The sequence below is a fragment of the Harpia harpyja genome, chromosome 2 (assembly GCF_026419915.1).
Source record: "Harpia harpyja isolate bHarHar1 chromosome 2, bHarHar1 primary haplotype, whole genome shotgun sequence".
NCBI classification, from domain to species: domain Eukaryota; kingdom Metazoa; phylum Chordata; class Aves; order Accipitriformes; family Accipitridae; genus Harpia; species Harpia harpyja.
Genome location: NC_068941.1, coordinates 89,905,627 through 89,924,236, shown reverse-complemented (window position 1 = coordinate 89,924,236; position 18,610 = coordinate 89,905,627). Strand labels below are relative to the sequence as shown.

Genomic DNA, 18,610 nt, shown 5'->3' with positions numbered 1-18,610 from the left:
TCTTGCCACGGTCTCCCTTTGTTGCATTATCTGTGCGGAGGACGAGAAAACAACGTTGTTCTTCGTTCCCGCTTCTGCCGCGCAAGCTGCAGTCCAAATTTGCCTTTGCTGAGCGTGTGGCAGGGCGGAGGAAGAGACGAGCACCCCGCGACCTGGGGACCGCCGCTCCGTTTGGGTCCTCTGCCTTGCCTGCCGGTGGGTCGGGCCGCCGTGCCCCCCGAGCCGTGCTCCGCTCCCGTGCGTGGGTCACCGGCAGCTGCGGAGCAGGGCCGGACTTGTGGGGTGTCAGGGGTGCTGGAAGCAGCCTAAGCTCATCCTCCTGCTGCTCCTCTCTCCCTGCTTTGCCTCCCCCTCTTGCACACCCCCCCCCAAATGCTTTGGGGTGATAACCACCCTTCCTCACCGTGCCTGACGTGGTTTTACCTTGCTTTAAAAGAAACAGCTTTTCCCAGAGAGATGCTGAGAAATCACCCGAGATGTGAGCAGCTCAGCAGTTTTAAAGGCTGCTCCAAGGGCGAGGCATTGGCAAACAAACAAAACAATTCGGCTTTTAATGGGATCGCTCACGGCCCTGCTCAGGTACACCCCATCAGCAGGAGTTTGGGGTGGCTGTGGGTGCCCACGGTGGGCGAGGACGGCAGCTCAGGGGGCTTCGCCTTGGCTAAAGCCCTGATGCCGCCTCGGTTGCCTGCCTGCTCCCAGCCCAGAGCTGGAGGCTTCCCGGGGCCGGGAAGATGGGATCCAGCATCACCTCCCGGCTGGCTGCGAGGCAGAGTGTGACCCTGGAGATCCGTGGATGGAGACTTTGGCCAGTAAATCCTTTTTCTGCTCCGCATCCATGTCTGCTTGCAGCTCCCCAGACCCTGTTTGTGCCTGGCCCTTCCCTTTGAGACGCCAGAACATCTGGGATAAAACCAGGGCAGTGCTGCAGCAGCCTCGGGGAAAAAATGCAGGAGCTGTGGGGGATACTTAACTGGGAATTTTGAGGCAAAACACCCCATCCTGTCCCCCCAGGATGATGTGGAAAAAAAAGAAATTAGGAAAAATGAGGTAAAACCCTGACCACTGTGACAGAACGAGCTGTTACTGGTTTTCTGAACGTTGCTCCCCCAAGATGTACGGTGCTGCACTTCAGTTCATGTTGTGACTAAGGGTGCTGCAAATTGAGTTTATTTTAGAGCTGCCGGTAATTAAAATGGCCACATGCTGTGCCCCCCGTCCCCTTGGCACATCCACAGGGATGCTGCCGCCGGCTCCTGGCAGTGTCTGCCTGCAGATGTGCTGAGTTAAGTAAAATCCACGGAATTTTTTTGCAAAGGCTTTTCCTCTGCCCTTGCAGGATTTTTTTTTCTCCCTGTGCATCATCGAGCTCGACCCGGGCAGCGCTTGTACCTCGCGTGGAGCCCGGCCGGGCGGCCGCAATGCCCGAAATTATTATTTAAGGGTCTCACAAAAGAAATAGTCCTTGTAGGGCTGAGATCGTGGGGTCCGTGGGCCTCTTGGTGCAACGTGCTGGGGACAGGGATGCTCCCGGTGAGCTGAGATGGATAGACAAGGGACAAACGGGCTCTTTTAAGGGGACTCTTGCTAAATTTTGGAGGGATGCAGAGGGAGCGAAGGGGATGGAGCCGTGGGAGGGGGAATAGGGGGGCCGGGGGAGCCCGTGGCCGGGCTGTGCCGTCTCCTGTGAGTGCCCTCGGCTTTCTTCTTGCTGATAAGGATTTTTCACCCAAATGCGATTACGCTGCTGCTTCTGCAGATTTTCTGCCTCGGCGGCCGACCCCTGCGCTGGTGCCGGCAGGCAGCGGTTTTCGCTGCGGCGTCGTGGGTTCGTACCTAGCAGGAGGAGTGGGAAATGGGTTTAGATAAAGCCAAAGAGGGTAAAAGGGAGAGACGGGGTGAGCGTGGGAGCGGGCCAGCCCCGAGCAGCCGGGGGGGTTGCAGGGAAGAGGGGTCCTGGCGTGGGGGGGTGGGAGGGACCTCGCTGAGCCCCTTGCTGGGAAACCCAGGGGTAAAAATAACCTCCCCAAAATAGCCGGGTGCCGCGGCCGTCCCCACCTGTCACCGCGCGGCTGGTCACGGCTGTGCCAAAACGAGAGACGTCTTCCCATCCCCCAGCTGGGGAAACTGAGGCAGGGGAAGGAGCGTTGGGACTCTGTGTCCCCCCCCCCCCCCAACCGGTGCTGCTCAGCACGGGGATGGACTGGTCCCACTGGGACCCTTGGGGTGGGGATTTGCGTTCACCCACCTCTCGCGGCGGCCACGCCGAGGGGTGCCGTAGGGTTCACCCTGCGTGTAGCTCGGGCCCCCCAAGACCCCCCCCCCCCCCGTTTTCCCACCTTGGAGGTGACGCTAGCCCCCCAGGCCTGTCCCTGGCATCACGGTGAGGGGCTGCGGCTGCACCCAGGGGCTCCCCAGCACCTTCCCTCCCCCTATTTGGGGTCTTGGGGGGGGGGGGGGCCTCGCTCCTGCAGCAGCCGCGGCGGGGGGGACACACACACTTGCCCTTGCTGCTTTGCCAGCCGCCTCCAAAGCCTGGGGGGGCGGTTTTGGGGGGGGGGGGGGTGTCTCTTCCCCCCCCTCGCCTGCAGGGCCCCAGCCAGCCCCGGCCGCGGCCGTTCCCCTTTAAGAGAGGCGGGTACCAGGCTGGGGGGGGGGAGCCGGGGGGGGGTCAGCAGGGCGGCAGGAGGCGGCCGGGCCGGGGCGATGCTCCGAGTCTTCATCCTCCACGCGGAAAATGTCCGCACGCCGGACGCGGACATCAGCGATGCTTACTGCTCCGCCGGCTTCGGAGGTGCGGGGGGGGGGGTCTGGTGAAGCTGGGGGGGGGGGGTCTTCTGGGGGTGGGGGGGGGGTTGCACAAGGCTCTGTCCCAGCGGCGGGAACGGCGCTGAAAGCGGCGTGGTTGGCGGGGGGGGGGGGGTCCTGCATCTGCAGCCCCCCGCCCATTCATCCCCTTGGCCCCCCCCCCCCGCGGGGTCCCACCATGCCCCCCCCCCCGTGTCCCCCCCCGCCCCAGCCGATGTTCATTGTCCACGCAGCCCCCCCCCCCCCCGGGGAGCCCCCTGCCCCCCCTTTACCGGCGGGGGGGGGGGCGGGAGCGGTGCCGGGCCGGGGGGGGGGGGGGGGCATAGCTGAGCGGTGAGAGCACCAGCGGCAGCCGGGGCTATTTCTGGCCTTTGCTTTGCTCTGGGGGGACGGCGATCGCGGGGGGGGGCCGGCACCAGGGGACAAGGGGGGGGGGATGCCCCCTCCCTTCCCTGTGACCCCCGTGGCCGAGGGGGGGGGGGGTTGCGTGTTGGGGACCTGCCTGACGTCCACTTCCCCGGCCCCCCCCCCCCCCCCCCCCCCGCTGCCTGCACCCCAACAGCCCTGACCCCCCCCTCCCCAGCCATGTCCCCTTCTGCCAGGGATTTATTTCCAGCCCCCCCCCAGGGTCACAGCGGGCCCCATTCGGCTGCACCCCCCGGTTGAGCCATTGCTGCACCGGGCCCGGGGGCTTCACCGTGTCCCCCCATGAGAAGACGGTGTTTGGGGCTGGGCAGGGTGCGGGGGGGGCCGTGCCGGGCCCCCCCTATGTGTATGTCCCCAGTCCCCTGCGATGGTGACGACGGTCACGGGGGAACCAGCCTGCAACCCCCCGGGACCCATCCAGTGCCAGCTTGGCTCCCAAATCCTCCCCCCAGCTCGTCTGCGACCCTCCGGGCATCCTTGGGATGAAAAAGCATCTTTTTGGGGTTTGTTGTAGGGGATGCGACGAGCCGGAGAAGAGAGGCCGTGTGTCAGCACTCGTGTGCTTGCGCCCGCGTCTCCCAGGCAGTCGTGCCTGGCTCTGTGGCTGGGGGGGGACACCTTCCTTGTGGCATAGACGTCCCTGTCCCACTGTCACGGTGTCCCCGTGTGTCGTGACGGCCGTGGGAAGCCCCTCGCCCGCGGGGCCTGAGCAGCAGCTTCTTCCTTCCCATATGGCAGCGCGCAGGGGCTGTGACAAGGGGACGGCCTTCGCCTCTGCTCCAGGGGACAGGGAAAGGGGTGACGGAGGGAACGTGGACCCCCCCACCCCAGCCACCGGTGTCAGCCGGACCCAGGGGTGCGGGGGGCTCGGGGTGGGTGCTGGCTGCGCCTCAGCCCAAAGGGGGCTTTGCCATGAGACCCCAGCTGGGGTGCCGGTGCTGTGGGGTGCTCAGAGCCCCCACCCAGCAGTGGGACCCCCCCGCCCAAGCTGACGTATCCCCAGTGGCGTGGCATCCCCGGGTGTGGGAGCTCCCCGGCTTGCACCATCGCAGGGGTGCTGATGCTCTGCAGCCCTGTGGTGTGTCACCCCTGGGGGGTCCTGGTGCTCCAGTGTCACCGGGGTCTTGTGCGTGTGGCGTCTCCCATGTCCTGCTGCTCCAGCATCCCCAGGGCTGGCTCACCCCCGGTGTCTGCTATTCAGGCATCCCTGCAGCTCACGGCACCCCCAGGTCCAGGTGCTCGGTCACCCCGAACTTGCAGCACCCCCAGATGCTCGTGCTTTTGCACCCTTGGGGCTTGCAGCTTCCCTGAGTCCAGATGATTTACCATCCCCAGGGCTTGCAGCGTCCCCGGGGCCCTGCGCTCGGGCACCCCCAGGGCTTGCAGCCCCCCACGCTTGCAGCATCCCTGGTCCTGGTTTTACTGGATTTACCATCCCCAGGGCATGCCCGGGTCCTGGTGATTTGTTTACCAACCCCAGGGCTTGCAGCATCCCTGGATCCTGGTGATTTATTTACCATCCCCAGGGCTTAGAGCATCTCTAGACCTTGCAGCATCCCCAGATCCTGGTGATTTATTTACCATCCCCGGAGCTCGCAGCAACCCTGGATCCTGGTGCTGGGGCGTCCTCAGGCTTCGCAGCATCCCTGGTTCCCGATGATTTAATTTTTCATCCCTGGAGCTCGCAGCATGCCCAGATCCTGGTGATTTATTTACCATCCCTGGAGCTCACAGCATCCCTGGATCCCGGTGATCTATTTACCATCCCTGGAGCTCACAGCATCCCTGGATCCTGGTGATTTATTTACCAACCCCAGAGCTCACAGCATCCCTGGATCCTGGTGATTTATTTACCAACCCCAGAGCTCACAGCATCCCTGGATCCTGGTGATTTATTTACCAACCCCAGAGCTCACAGCATCCCTGGATCCTGGTGATTTATTTACCAACCCCAGAGCTCACAGCATCCCTGGATCCTGGTGATTTATTTACCAACCCCAGAGCTCACAGCATCCCTGGATTCCGGTGCTCGGGCATCACCAGAGCCTGCAGCACCCCCACATCCCGGTGATTTATTTATCGTCCCCGGAGCTCGTAGCATCCCCGGATCCCGGTGATTTAATCTACCATCCCCGGAGCTCGCAGCATCCCCCGTTCCCGGGTCTTTGGTACCCCGGTGGCTCCCGGCATCCCGGGTCTTGCAACCTCCGGAGCTGCCGCGCCGAGGCGCTTCGTGTCGCCTCCCGGGCACCTTCTCCACCCACCGGGGAGGGCCGGGACGGGGGAGGTGGCGATGGGGGGGGGACGATCGGATCCTGCCCCGGACTGAGCCCGGTTTGGCCTTACCGTGCCCTGCTCCATCTCCCAACCATGCTGCGTTGCTTAGTCCAACGAGCCAGCCATCTCCCCAACTTGGAGAAGGGGGACAAACAAAGCGACCCGGTGGCCAGCCTGACTTTCCGAGGTGAGGGGATCCCCAAATCTGGGTTGGGGTGGGCAGGATTATTGCTTTGCCAGACTCTTGTCTGCTTTTGCAGCCCCCTTCTAGCAAAGCCCGGCTTCTGCGGGGCTTTGCTAAAGCTCTATCCTTGTCCTAAATCCTTGCAAAATTTCCCCCCCTGCACCCCACTACCGAATGCACGGTAGCCCCTTCCATCCCCACCCTCTGATGCATCCCGGTGCCGTGCTCACACACACGACACCGGCGTGTCCGAGGATCCCTGGGGTTGGGCTGTGAATTTTATTGCTCTTCCTCTATGATTTTGGGGTGCGCAGGGTCGTGGGCGACAGCGAGAAATCCCGTTGCCTCAAGGATTTTTCCCGTTGGGGGGACGACGATGGGATTTGGGGATGGTCATTTAGCGCTGCCACCCAGTGTCACAGCATCTAAAATTGATGGGGTGACAGGTGAGCCCTGGCAAAGAGGAGGATGTGGCTTTGCTGCAGGGTACTGCTGCCTTGGGTGCTCTCGATCACTCTTGTGCTTTGCTTTCGTTACGGTCTTTTAATTACCAATCCGAGACTGATAGAAATAACCCCTTATCTAGGGGGTTATCCCATTGCTGTGGGTACCGGAGGATGGAGGTCCCGGGAAGGGAGCGTTGCCTTTGCACCTCGAAAGCACTCACCGGAGGATGTTGCTTTTTTTTTTTTGGCAGCCGTTTCCTGGCGGTGGAAAATGTCCATTTTTAGAAAAAAAAAATAAAATAAGGAAACGAAAGGGATGAGTGGCTTCTGACCCAGCCTTTCCTGTGCTGCGTGGGGTTGGTGGGGGGAACGGTCCTGCCGCCGGCCCCTGCCTGGCCGGCTCCACTGGCCCTGGGACCCCTCATGTGTTCATCCCACTGTGGGTGCTGGGTGCTGTCCCAGGGTGGGCTCCATCCATCCTCCGCCAAGGCAGAAGGCAGCTCTCATCAGCCAAATCACAGTCCCGAGAACGCAGGGGGAATTCCAGAGCTCTGCGTCCCATGAAGATGAGGCATAAGCAGGAGACGTGCCTTAAATTGAGGGTGTTTGATGTCTCTTGGGCTCGGTGACGTTGTCCAGAGGTGCCGTGTCAGGGCGATGGCAGCTCTGCCTCCCTCCCGGCCCCAGCCTGGCTCCTGCGGCCGCTTCAGCTCGGGGCTGGGAGATTTAGCAGAGATTCTTTAAAACCTGAAATAGGAAAATGTTAATTCAGCAATGCTAAAATAAAAAAAAAAGGAGAATATTTTGAGTGAGCGGCTTGGGCTCCCCACCAGCCCCGTGGTGTGCCGTATCCACAGCCTGGGGTACCTATATATATATATATATCTATCTCTATAGGGCCCTGCAGGGCGCCTGGCCGGTGTCCCCCGGGGTTTGAGTCACCACTATTGTTCGACTCTTCCTTTTCCTCTTCCCCTGGTCCCTCCCGTGATGTGGCCCCTGGAGGCCCAGCGGGCGTTTGGCCAGTGTTTGGTGTGACGTGAGGGTCGTGGGTTTGGGGTGCAGCTGGGGCTGGGGGGGGGCTCCTTGGGCAGGGCTGGAGCCCCCCGGGCACCGGGGCTCCTCAGGACGTTGGCTTTGGGTTGCTTTTAACTGCTGCTGCCTGATCCCAGTCCCCTGGATGGCTGTGATCCCGAGACTGGGTGACAGCATCCCATTGCATCGTTTGGGGGTGTCAGTGGGCCACCCCCCCCCTTCAAAGTTCAAGCATCCGACCCTTGTCACAGGGAATCTGGGTCCCCTCTGGGACTGTACTGAGGTTTGGGAGGAGGGAGGATGATGTCTGGGTCCTCCGTGGCACCTTCCAGCCCGAAAACCCACCCAGCAGCTTTTGGGAGCCTCCTCTCTGCCTTGCTCATGGGGAAACTGAGGCACAACCCACCGAGATGACTTGCCTGGGGTTTTCCAGCAAGGCTCGTGGCAGGGCTGGGGCTCGAAGCGGGGTCCCAGAGCCCATCTGTGCAAGGATGTGTGCAAGGAGCAGGGCCTGATCCTGCTCCTGGGAGCTGCAGGTGTCGCTGGAGGCTCTCGACCCCACCTGTGCACGAGGGGGACCGGAATTTTGGTTTTTTTTCCCCGCAGTTTGGTGGGGAAACTGGTCTGACCCATACGTGTTTCTCCCTGCAGGTGTGAAGAAGAGGACTAAAGTCATCAAGAACAATGTGAACCCCGTATGGAACGAGGTGAGCGTGTCCCCATCCCTGTCCCCATCCCCGCGGGGAACAGTTGGGGCACGGAGGGTGCTGTGGGACCCGGGTGCAAGCCCAGCAAGGTGCCCCAAGCACAAGGGGCTTGCGGGGGTCTGGTGATGCCCGGGGGTTGTCACCCCACGGAGGGTTTGGGGCCAGTCCTCATCAGGGGCAGCTTCGTATCCGAAATTCTGGGCACTGGCAGTGGAGGAGCAGGACCGAGCCAGCTCTGCACGGCCCTTTGCTCCAGCCTCTTCCCCTTTCATCAAGATCTTATCAGGGCTAAGCACGCACATTAAAAGAAGCTGTTTAAAAATATTGCAGCTCGAGGGGAAAACAAGTGTGTTTTACTCATCAGCCTGGCCCAGGGGAGGCTATTTTTTCCAGCACCTTCTTCCTTCTAACCCTGACCTGTACTTTTGTGGGTCAGAATTAAAAGAAAAAGGGTTTTGGTGAGCAAACTAACACCTTTTTGGTGCAGAAACGCTGCGTGCCAGCTCCCATCGTTTTCTCCTTCACTTTTAATCCATGATGAGGGGAAGGCCTTTGCCTGGGGCACGTTTTTTCTGTGGCTGTGCTGGGAAATTTTGCTCAGGGCAAACGTTGTGACAAGGGGCTGGGTTGGAGCTGTCAATACCGTGATGGTGAAGCTGGTCTGGCGTTTTGGTTCTTCTCCTTGAGCCCACGGTGGTGCCAGAGCCGGTCAATGCCTGCGTGAGCATCACGGTCCCAGCTGGGCGCTGACCCTGGCTCTCCTCTCCTCCCCTCCAGGGCTTCGAGTGGGACCTGAAAGGAGCTCCCCTGGACCCGGGCGCTGAGCTCACCGTCGTCGTGAAAGACCATGAAACCGTGGGGAGAAACAGGTGGGAGAAGCGTCGGGTGCTGGGTGCGAGCCCCCTGCCCCGCTCCCATCACCGGCACAGCCCCTGCACACGCGTGTGCACGCCCGAGGCTTTGCACAAGGGGGCTGGGGTGGGTGGCGAGCAGCATTCGGGCTCTCCCCGGGCTCCACGCGTTGCTTCCCGGCGCCGACTGCCCTTTGCGGCTGGTGGGAGGCGAGAGCCGCATTTCTGGGCTGCTTCGCTCAATGGCCGGGGAGAAAAACCAGCGTTTGAGGGCAGGGAGCACACAAGGGACCCTTGTGCCCGCTGCCTCCCCCGGGGTTGCCGTACCAGCACGGCCGCCTGCCCTGGGAGCGATGCCGGCGCCGCGAGGCCCCGGTGATGGGCACTTGGCCGGGGAGGTGTGAGACGGCGGCCAAGCTCCTTTCCCGAACACGCTTTGCCGGCGGAGCTGGGAAGGGCGGCGTTTGCAAAACAAACAGCCCGGAGCGGCTTCCTTTCTCACGGCAGCTCCTGGTGTCCCTCGCTCCGGTGGCAGCGGAGTTTTCCCCACGGGGTCGGGGTCTCCCTCCTCGTAGCGGCTGTGGTAGGAAGGAGGGTGAGAGCAGACGGTGATGCCACCTTCAGCTCCGGGACACACAGCCCGGCCACCCTCCGGCAACCCCCGTCTGCACGCGGGGCTCCTTTAGCTGGGATCACTGCTTGCACAGGGGAAAAAAATATAGGAAGTAGTTTATTTTTGGGCAGCGGAGGGTGGGAACCTGCTGCCCTGCTCCGGCTGGGATGGGGTGGATGGTCCCAGTGCGAAGGATCCCATTTCCAGGGCTGGAGATGATGCTGGATTCGCTCTTGGGCTGGAGGCCAAGGGAGGTGGAAACTGGGTCTGGTCCAGCTCGGTGGCGTTGTGCGTCTCTATAAATAGAGAGAGGAGGACGGGAGAAGGGTCCCGACTCCCGGCGCAGGGAGATTTTGTCTGTCTGCGTGGGAAGCAGCCGCCCTGCCACGGCCCACAGGGACCACGATGCTCTTGCGAATGGTCCCCTGTCACGAAGGCGATGGTGGATTTTTGCTTTTCCTTCCCTCGGGAGAAAATACCAGCCTGCCCATCCCCACGGGTGCTGCAAAGAGCAAATGGGGCACTTAACAGTGACAGGCAATTAACGCTCTGTCTCGGCTGCTGTTGCTGTCTGAAAGCACAGAGTCACAGAATGGTTTGGGTTGGATGGGACCTTCAAAGATCGTCTCGTCCAACCCCCCTGCTGTGGGCAGGGACATTTTCAACTAGATCGAGTTGCTTAAAGCCCCATCCAACCCAACCCTGAACACTTCTAGGGAAGGGGCATCCACAACTTCTCTGGGCAACCTGCTCCAGTGTCCCACCACCCTCATTGTAAAAAATGTCCAATCTAAATCTACCCTCTTTCACTTTAAAACTGTTGCCCCTTGCCCTGTTGCTACAGGCCCTGGTAAAAAGTCTCTCTCCATCTTTCTTGTAAGCCCCCTCTATATATTGAAAGGCTACAATAAGGTCTCCCCGGAGCCTCCTCTTCTCCAGGCTGAACAATCCCAACTCTCTCAGCCTGTTTTCACAGGAGAGGTGCTCCAGCCCTCTGATCATCTTCGTGGCCTTCCTCTGGACTCGCTCCAACAGGTTGGGGACCCAGAGCTGGATGCAGTACTGAGGTGGGGTCTCACCAGAGTGGACTAGAGGGGCAGAATCCCCTCCCTCGACCTGCTGGTCACACTTCTGATGCAGCCCAGGATACGGTTGGCTTTCTGGGCTACAAGCACACCTTGCCAGGTCATGTTGAGCTTCTCGTCAGCCAACACCCCCAAGTCCTTCTCTGCAGGGCTGCTCTCAATCCACTCACCCCCCAGCCTGTATTTGTGCTTGGGATTGCCCCGACCCATGTGCAGGACCTTGCACTTGGCCTTGTTGAACTTCATGAGGTTCTCACGGGTCCACTCCTCAAGCCTGTCCAGGTCCCTCTGGATGGCATCCCTTCCCTCCAGCGTGTCGACCGCCCCACACAGCTTGGTGTCGTTGGCAAACTTGCTGAGGGTGCACTCAATCCCACCGTCCATATCACCGACAAAGACATTAAACAGCACCGGTCCCAATACTGACCCCTGAGGAGCGCCACTCGTCACTGCTCTCCACTCGGACGTCGAGCTGTTGACCGCAACTCTTTGTGACCATCCAGCCAATTCCTTATCTACCGAGCGGTCCACCCATCAAATCCATGTGTCTCCAATTCAGAGACGAGGATGTCACATGGGACAGTGTCAAATGCTTTGGACAAGCCCAGGTAGATGACGTCCATTGCGCTTCCCTTGTCCACCAGCGCTGTAACCCCATTGTAGAGGGCCACCAAATTTGGCAGGCATGATTTGCCCTTAGTGAAGCCATGTCACCAGTCACCTCCTTATTTTCCATGTGCCTTAGCATAGTTTCCAGGAGGATCCGCTCCATGATCTTGCTGGGCACAGAGGTGAGGCTGACTGGCCTGTAGTTCCTTGGGTCTTCCTTTTTTCCCTTTTTAAAAATGGAGGCTATGTTTCCCCTTTTCCAGTCAGTGGGAACTTCCCCGGACTGCCACGACTTCTCAAATACGATGGATAGTGGCTTAGCCACTTCATCTGCCAGTTCCCTCGGGACCCGCGGCTGCACCTCATCAGGTCCCATGGACTTGTGCACCTTCAGGTTCCTTAGATGGTCTCGAACGTGATCTTCTCCTGCAGCGGGCAGGTCTTCGTTCTCCCAGTCCCTGCCTTGGCCTTCTGCGTCTTGGGTGGTGCGGCTGGAGCACTTGCCGGGGAAGACTGAGGCAACAAAGTCGTCGAGTACCTCAGCCTTCTCCATGTCCCGGGTAACCAGGTCTCCCCTTTCCTTCTGGAGAGGGCCCCCATTTTCCCTCGTCTTTCTTTTATGACGGACGTACCTATAGAAGCTTTTCTTGTTGCCCTTGACGTGCCTGGCCAGATTGAATTCCATCAGGGCTTTGGCTTTCCTAACCTGATCCCTGGCTGCTCGGGCAATTTCTCTGTATTCCTCCCAGGCTACCTGTCCTTGCTTCCACCCTCTGTAGGCTTCCTTTTTGTGTTTGAGTTTGTCCAGGAGCTCCTTGTTCATCCACGCAGGCCTCCTGGTGGTTTTGCCTGCCTTCCTCTTTGTTGGGGTGCATCGCTGCTCAGCTTGGCGGAGGTGACCCTTGAATATCGGCCAGCTCTCTTGGGCCCCTCTTCCCCCCAGGGCTGTATCCCACCGTACTCTCCCAAGCAGATCCCCGAAGAGGCCAAAGTCTGCTCTCCTCAAGTCCAGGGTAGCGAGCTTGCTGTGCGCCCTCCTCGCTGCCTGAAGGATCTTGAACTCCACCATTTCATGGTCACCGCAGCCAAGGCTGCCCTTGAGCTTCCCATGCCCCACCAGCCCCTCCTTGTTGGTGAGAACAAGGTCCAGCATGGCACCTCTCCTCGCCGGCTCCTCCATCGCTTGGAGAAGGCAGTTGTCATCGACGCGTTCCAGGAACCTCCCGGATTGCTTGCGCCGTGCCGTGTTGTCCCTCCAACAGATAGGTACTGGGGTGGTTGAAGTCCCCCGCGAGGACCGGGGCTTGTGAACGAGAGGCTGCTCCTCTCTGTCTGTAGAGGTCTCATCCGCTCGGTCCTCCTGGTGGGGTGGCCTGTAGCAGACCCCCCCCATGGTGTCACCTGTCCCTGCCCTCCCTTTCATCCCGATCCATGGGCTCTCGGTCGGCTCCTCATCCATCCCCAGGCGGACCTGGTCCATGATCTCATGGCGCTGTTAGGACAGCACAAAGCGGTTTGAGGGCTTTCCTGGCTCTGGGCGAGGAGGAGCTGGGCAGCAGCGCTGGACCCGCTCCCCGGCCAGCCCTGGTTCTTCCCCGGGTGAACCGGCACTGCTGGCTGGGGTGGGAGGTGGCATGGCGCAGGAAGGGTTAACCAGAAGCTGAACACCAGGGAGGTGCTGAAATGCAATAGGGGATATATCCAGTTTTATGGTGGTTTAAAGTCCTCCTGGATGATGGTGGCACAGAGACACCAGCCTCGGCTGCCAGCAATGATCTCACCCATCTCCAGTGAAACCCCCAACCCCTCGTGTCTCTCTTTTCTCCGCTGGCAAAGAAAAATCCATCAGCGCTTCGGTTTATGGCTCCTGGTTCCTCAGCGTGGGCTTTTAGGTGCTTTTCCTTGATAAAAAGGGGACAAAGTCCCCAGAGATGCTTGCCCCTGGCTGGGTCAGAGTCACCCGATGCCCGTTCCCATTCTCCCAGGGCAGCTGCCAGCCGGGGGTGCTGGCAAGCGTGTCCCCCCCTCCTTGCCCTCCAGGTCGGTTGCTGGTGCCCGGGTTTGCACCAGCCGCGGCTCCTCAGCCCCTTCCCCTGTTGACTCCCCGATTGCTCTTCACCCCCAGGTTTTTGGGAGAAGCCCGAGTGCCCCTGCGAGATGTCCTGTCCTCCCCCAGCCTGGCGGCCTCCTACAACCTCCCCTTGCTGGACACCAAGAAGCAGAGCACCGGGGTGAGTCCCTGCGCGGGGACCAGTGAGGCCAGTTTAAGCAATATCCCTGCCAGCTGCAGCTCCCAGCTGGGGACCAGTCTGGGCAATATCCCTACCAGTTGCAGCTCCTAGTTGGAGACCAGTCTGAGCAATGTCCCTACCAGTTACAGCTCCCAGCTGGGGACCAGTCTGAGCAATGTCCCTACCAGTTACAGCTCCCAGTTGGAGACCAGTCTGAGCAATGTCCCTACCAGTTGCAGCTCCCAGTTGGAGACCAGTCTGAGCAATATCCCTACCAGTTGCAGCTCCCAGTTGGGGACCAGTCTGAGCAATGTCCCTACCAGTTGCAGCTCCCAGCTGGAGACCAGTGTGAACATTGTCGCTACCAGTTGCAGCTCCCAGTTGGGGACCAGTCTGAGCAATGTCCCTACCAGTTGCAGCTCCCAGCTGGAGACCAGTGTGAACATTGTCGCTACCAGTTGCAGCTCCCAGTTGGGGACCAGTCTGAGCAATATCCCTACCAGTTGCAGCTCCCAGCTGGAGACCAGTTGTCCCATCCTGGGCTCGTTTTCAACAATCAGACCCGGTGGCTGGGGCAGGGGGGCAGCAGGAACACGCTCGGTCCGTGCTCGCACGGGGACTCCTACGCCGTGCCGGGGGACTCACCTCCCCGTGTCCCGCGTGTCCCCCTCTCCTCCTCGCCTTGAAGCCTGGCGAGAGCTTTGCTGGGGACACCCCGGTGCTTTGCTGGGGACACCCCAGCAGCAGATGGGTCAAACCTCTTTGCAGGATGGATGTTGGCAGAGGCTGCAGCCTGTGCACCCGTGAGACAGGGATGTCCTCGCCAGGCGGCCGGTGGGCTCTGCGGGGAGCACTGGGAGCACCCCTCGCAGCCCGTTAAATCTTGTGTCTCCCTTTCTGCAGCTCCCTTCTCCTTGAGCCTTTCCCGGGCTCTGCCTCGGCATCTCCCTCCCTCCATCTCCCTTCCCGGCGGATGCAGCGTCCGGCCCCGGCTCAGCCCGGCCTGGGGCTGCCATCTAGCGGGATGGGGACCGGGTGGTCACCCCGCTGGGACCCCGCACGTCCCTGGTGCTCCCGTGGGCCCTGGGACACTTCTCCCTGCTCTGTCCCTTTTTCCTGGCGTTTGCGGAGGTGCTGCCGCTGTTTCGGCTGCATCCCCCACCCCTAGGCAGAACATCATGGGTGGCATCCGGCACCGAGGCTCAGACCCCGGGAGAGCGTTTCTGGACACCGGTATAATGATTATTTCCTTTTTTCCAGGCTTTCCTCATCCTGCAAGTGTCCTACATCCCCCCACCGGGAGCTGCCCCCTTGTTTCCCCCTCCGGCCCCCCCTGAGCCAGCACCGGCTGCTGCTGAGCCCGACACGGTCACTGGTAACCAGAACCCTTCGCGTGTAGCACCAGGGGTGGATGCGTCCCCCCGTAGCATCTCGTTTTTCGCAGCCAGACCCCTCACCCTGCAGTCCCGCGATGCCTGGCCCCACCTTGCCCACATCCTCCATCTTCTTTCTCGCCCCGCGCAGAGACGGCTGGAGAGGAGGAGACGGAGGATCAGGCGGCAACGGGGGATGAGACGGAGCCCTCCTCCTCCTCGGGGCCGCCGGGATCCGAGCCCCCCTCGCTGCCCCACAAGCCCCCCATGCACCACGTCCAGGGGTTGAAGAGGAGGAGGAGCTCTCCCAAAAAGCCTCTATCCAACAAGCCGCAGGACTTCCAGGTGAGACGAGGCTGGTGGGCATGAGCTGCTCTCCTTCAACCCACCTTCCCTGGGCCCCCCAGCCTGTCCCTATGGGGGGGGTTCATTACCTGAGACACCCCCTGAGGTGTCCATCCCAAGGGTGGGACTCACCCCAGTGACTCCCTGCCCTGTCCTCCCTCCCGTCCCAGATCAGGGTGAGGGTCATCGAGGGCCGACAGCTCCCCGGGGTCAACATCAGACCCGTGGTGAAGGTGACGGCCGCCGGGCAGACCAAGAGGACGAGGATACGCAAGGGCAACAGCCCCTTCTTTGACGAGGTGAGGGGGGGGTGTCTCTGCTCCGGGTGTTCCTGGGGGTGTCAGGAAAGGCTCAGGAGCATGATGGGTTGGGGTCCCGAGTGATGGAAACGCCGGTGCAGCCCAGAGGCTGGGACGTGGCGATGGGGACTTCAATGGGAGAGAAGCTCAGACAGCAGCAGGGAGCCCTTTGGCAGGTCCAGCATCCCCTGCCTTCGTGCAGGGCTCATCTTGGTCACCTTCCCAAGGTGACTCATGTGTCCCAGAGCCACCAGTAGCATCCTGGCGGCATGTCCTGGGCAGGGCTGCGCACAGGCAGGGGTGGGCAATGCAGCTGGGCTTGCAGGATGGGTACGCTTGGGCTTGTCCCCAGCCCTGTCCCCAAAGCAGATGCTTCAAGCCTGCCTTTTGGGATGTCCCCAAAGCCTGCTTCAACCTGCCCCTGTGCTTTATTTGGAGACCCCCAGGAGAGCTGGTCTGGACATGCTTTTGTCAACCAGCCCAGCAAAAGCAAACTGGAGGATGTTGCTCATCGGGGTGCACCAAAGTCCCCCAGCACAGCCCCTTCGGGGGGGCTGTTGCTATTAATGGGGTGGGGGCTCACCTAAGAGGAGGGGAAGAGGCTCCAGCCTGCGGAGTTGGGGGCATGGGAGAGGCTGGGAGGTGCGAACATGCCCTGGCGGGGGGGAGGCTGGGGCAGACCTCCACCTTGCACCCTCACCCCTCTTTCCTACAGACCTTCTTCTTCAACATCTTCGAGTCACCGGCCGAGCTGTTCGACGCGCCCATCTTTATCACGGTGAGCTTCAGGAAACGTTGGTCCTGCCCATCGGGAGGGCTGGGGCGATGCTCGGGGCCATCGCCCTGTCCCCCTCCCCACAGTGCCCCGGGAAGCATCCCCCCATTTCCTATGGCAGGCATGTAGCAGGATCCTCCACCCTGGGAGGATTTGGGCTGTATTTACTGTTTTTCCTTATTTTCATCCCACAGGTTGTGGACTCTCGGTCTTTCCGGACAGACTCTGTGATCGGGGAGTTTCGAGTAAGGCCACCCTCTCTCCTCTTCCCCCCTGTTTTCTGCCACACTGACCCACGGGGTGAACGCTGGCATTTCTTTTTTGTTTCATTGCACAGATGGACGTCGAGACCATTTACTCCGAGCCAAGTGAGCCCAGCGGGCGGTCGGGGTCCGGGCCAGGGTCACCTCCCACGGCTGGGTTGGGATCGCTCGGGGAAACCCTTTTTTTTGGGCCAAACGTAGGGGATACACACACACCCCACAGCTTTCCCATATATGATCCCAGACGTGTCCCTATATCCATCATCACCACCCATTTCTCTTGCCTTTCCCAAGATGTACGTCCTCGAGTCTTTCAAATCATTGTACCACCAGCTCGCTGGCAGAAAGCCCCACCAGCACAGCCCGGCTCAATGTTTTTTATCTTGAGCCCTGCTCATTATTTCATCTTTTATTTCCTCTCGAAGATAGTTTTATCATGAAGATAAATTTCCTACCCTAATCACTGCAGAGAAAAGCTCGGTAATTTTAGCCATAAAAAATTAAGACCTACAAGGCAAATCTCTTCATAACATGCTTTAACTTTTGGTCAGTCCTGAAGTGATCAGGCAGTTGGACTAGATGATTGTTGTAGTTCCAACTGAATCATAGAATCATAAATCATTTAGATTGGAAAAGATCATCGAGTCCAACTGTAAACCTATTCTATTCTATTCTATTCTATTCTATTCTATATAAAAGGAACATAGTATTTATTATAAAAAACCCACCCAACAGCATCCTCGAAGCCATCTCCCTGCATGTCTGAGGACCAGCACATAGGTCTCAATCTCTTTTCTCCCCTAGAACACGCGTTCCTCAGAAAATGGCTGTTGCTCTCTGACCCAGAGGACTTCTCCGCGGGGGCCAAGGGCTATCTGAAAGTCAGCCTGTTCGTGCTGGGGCCTGGAGATGAAGCTCCTGTGAGTATTGCCCTGGCTGCGATGGGGGGACCTTCCAACCCTGGTACTCCACTGCCCTGGGCCACCAAACCCCATAGCTGTTCCCAGGGAAGCTGTGGCTTTGATCTTCCTCCATTTTGGGGGCAAAGTGCTGGATTTTGGGATTTTGCTGCTCATTTCAGGACTTTTGGGAAGCGTGGTCATGTTTTCCTCTTGTCCTGTTGTCCCGCAGCTGGAGAAGAAGGAGGTCTCAGAAGACAAGGAAGACATCGAGGGCAACCTCCTGCGCCCCACTGGGGTCACCTTGAGAGGGGCTCACTTCTGCCTGAAAATCTTCAAAGCCGAAGACTTGCCCCAGAGTAAGTGTTTCCTTTGCTGGGCTGGAGCACGCCGGATCCGGCCGTTGGCATTGTGGAGGGTTGCAACATGCCAGAGAGGAGTAAGGGCACAGATAAGGAAACTTCATCCATAGCCTTGGTCCAAAGACCTTGCAGATACTGGTCAGTCGCAATGTACTGGGAGATAAGTCTCTTACTGGTGCAAACTGGTATTTAGCCTCCTGACCATCCCCACCTGGCTCAATGGAGATGCGCAACCGGCAAGGTGGGACAGCCTGCACGGAAAGCTGGGGCCATCTGGACACCATGTGCTTTCATGAGCTTTCAGCATCTCTTTCCCCTCCCAGTGGACGATGCCGTCATGGACAACGTCAGGCAGATTTTTGGCTTCGAGAGCAACAAGAAGAACCTTGTTGATCCCTTCGTGGAAGTCAGCTTTGCGGGCAAGACGGTGAGTGGCCGGAGCGGGGAGCCCCTCCGGGTCCCTGGGGCTGGGATGACAGCCGTGCACGGGGAAAGTTTGGTCCCAGCATGGGGAAAATTTGCTCCTTTGCTTTGCTGGAGCTTTTGCAAAGGTCCCGTCAGTCCTTGTCACAACCCAGTCTTCTTTCTCTCTGCATTGCAATGTCCTGCAGCCCAGCTGATGTCCCCAGCCCTGTCCCCATGCGCGTGGCACGCTTGGAGCTGAGCAGTGCTGCCGGACACGGCGCGCCGGGCTGCACCGGAGTAATTTCTTTGTTGGGCTCTTCGTGGTGCTGTTGCATTAAAAATGGGGATGGAGAAGCTGAGCTCCTGGGGGAAGGGGGATAGTGCAGCAGTGGAAGGTTGTGCTGTTCTTGGCACTGCCTGAAGCGAGAGGCTGGCTGTCCCCACGCCACCAAATGTCCCCCCCGCCATGACCAGCCAGGATGTGGAGGTGGCTTTGGTGGCTTTGCAGAGCCCCGTCCCACTTGCTTTGCTGCCGGGTGCCCTCCAGTGTCTTCACCAAGTGATATGCCCACGAACCGCCACTTGTCTTTTGATCCGCAGCAGCACTAAAGGGCTGA

At 59.9% G+C, this 18,610-nt stretch overlaps 1 protein-coding gene and 1 long non-coding RNA gene across 10 annotated transcripts in view; one reads left to right on the top strand and one right to left on the bottom strand.

The window, feature by feature from the left end:
- Nucleotides 1–1,141: 1,141 nt before the first annotated feature.
- LOC128139016 (uncharacterized) lies at nt 1,142–2,519 on the bottom strand. Its single transcript, XR_008234208.1, has 2 exons — nt 2,340–2,519; nt 1,142–1,836 (listed from the first exon to the last, which is right to left on the bottom strand). It is a non-coding gene; the product is annotated as an uncharacterized LOC128139016 (long non-coding RNA).
- Nucleotides 2,520–2,672: 153 nt separating this feature from the next.
- DYSF (dysferlin) overlaps nt 2,673–18,610 on the top strand; it is a 105,839-nt gene continuing 89,901 nt past the window's right edge. For 4 of the 9 annotated variants that reach the window (XM_052780890.1, XM_052780886.1, XM_052780888.1 and 1 more), the window contains exons 1-13: nt 2,673–2,794; nt 7,828–7,883; nt 8,661–8,752; nt 13,167–13,272; nt 14,533–14,647; nt 14,797–14,990; nt 15,161–15,289; nt 16,005–16,067; nt 16,259–16,309; nt 16,402–16,432; nt 17,132–17,247; nt 17,459–17,585; nt 17,912–18,015. In XM_052780890.1, the coding sequence (XP_052636850.1) occupies nt 2,707–2,794; nt 7,828–7,883; nt 8,661–8,752; nt 13,167–13,272; nt 14,533–14,647; nt 14,797–14,990; nt 15,161–15,289; nt 16,005–16,067; nt 16,259–16,309; nt 16,402–16,432; nt 17,132–17,247; nt 17,459–17,585; nt 17,912–18,015 (1,272 nt within the window). In that variant the 5' untranslated portion in view covers nt 2,673–2,706. Of the gene's footprint in view, nt 2,795–5,535; nt 5,699–7,827; nt 7,884–8,660; nt 8,753–13,166; nt 13,273–14,532; nt 14,648–14,796; nt 14,991–15,160; nt 15,290–16,004; nt 16,068–16,258; nt 16,310–16,401; nt 16,433–17,131; nt 17,248–17,458; nt 17,586–17,911; nt 18,016–18,610 lie in introns of those variants that run through there. The other 5 variants (XM_052780885.1, XM_052780884.1, XM_052780887.1 and 2 more) reach the window with 2 other exon arrangements.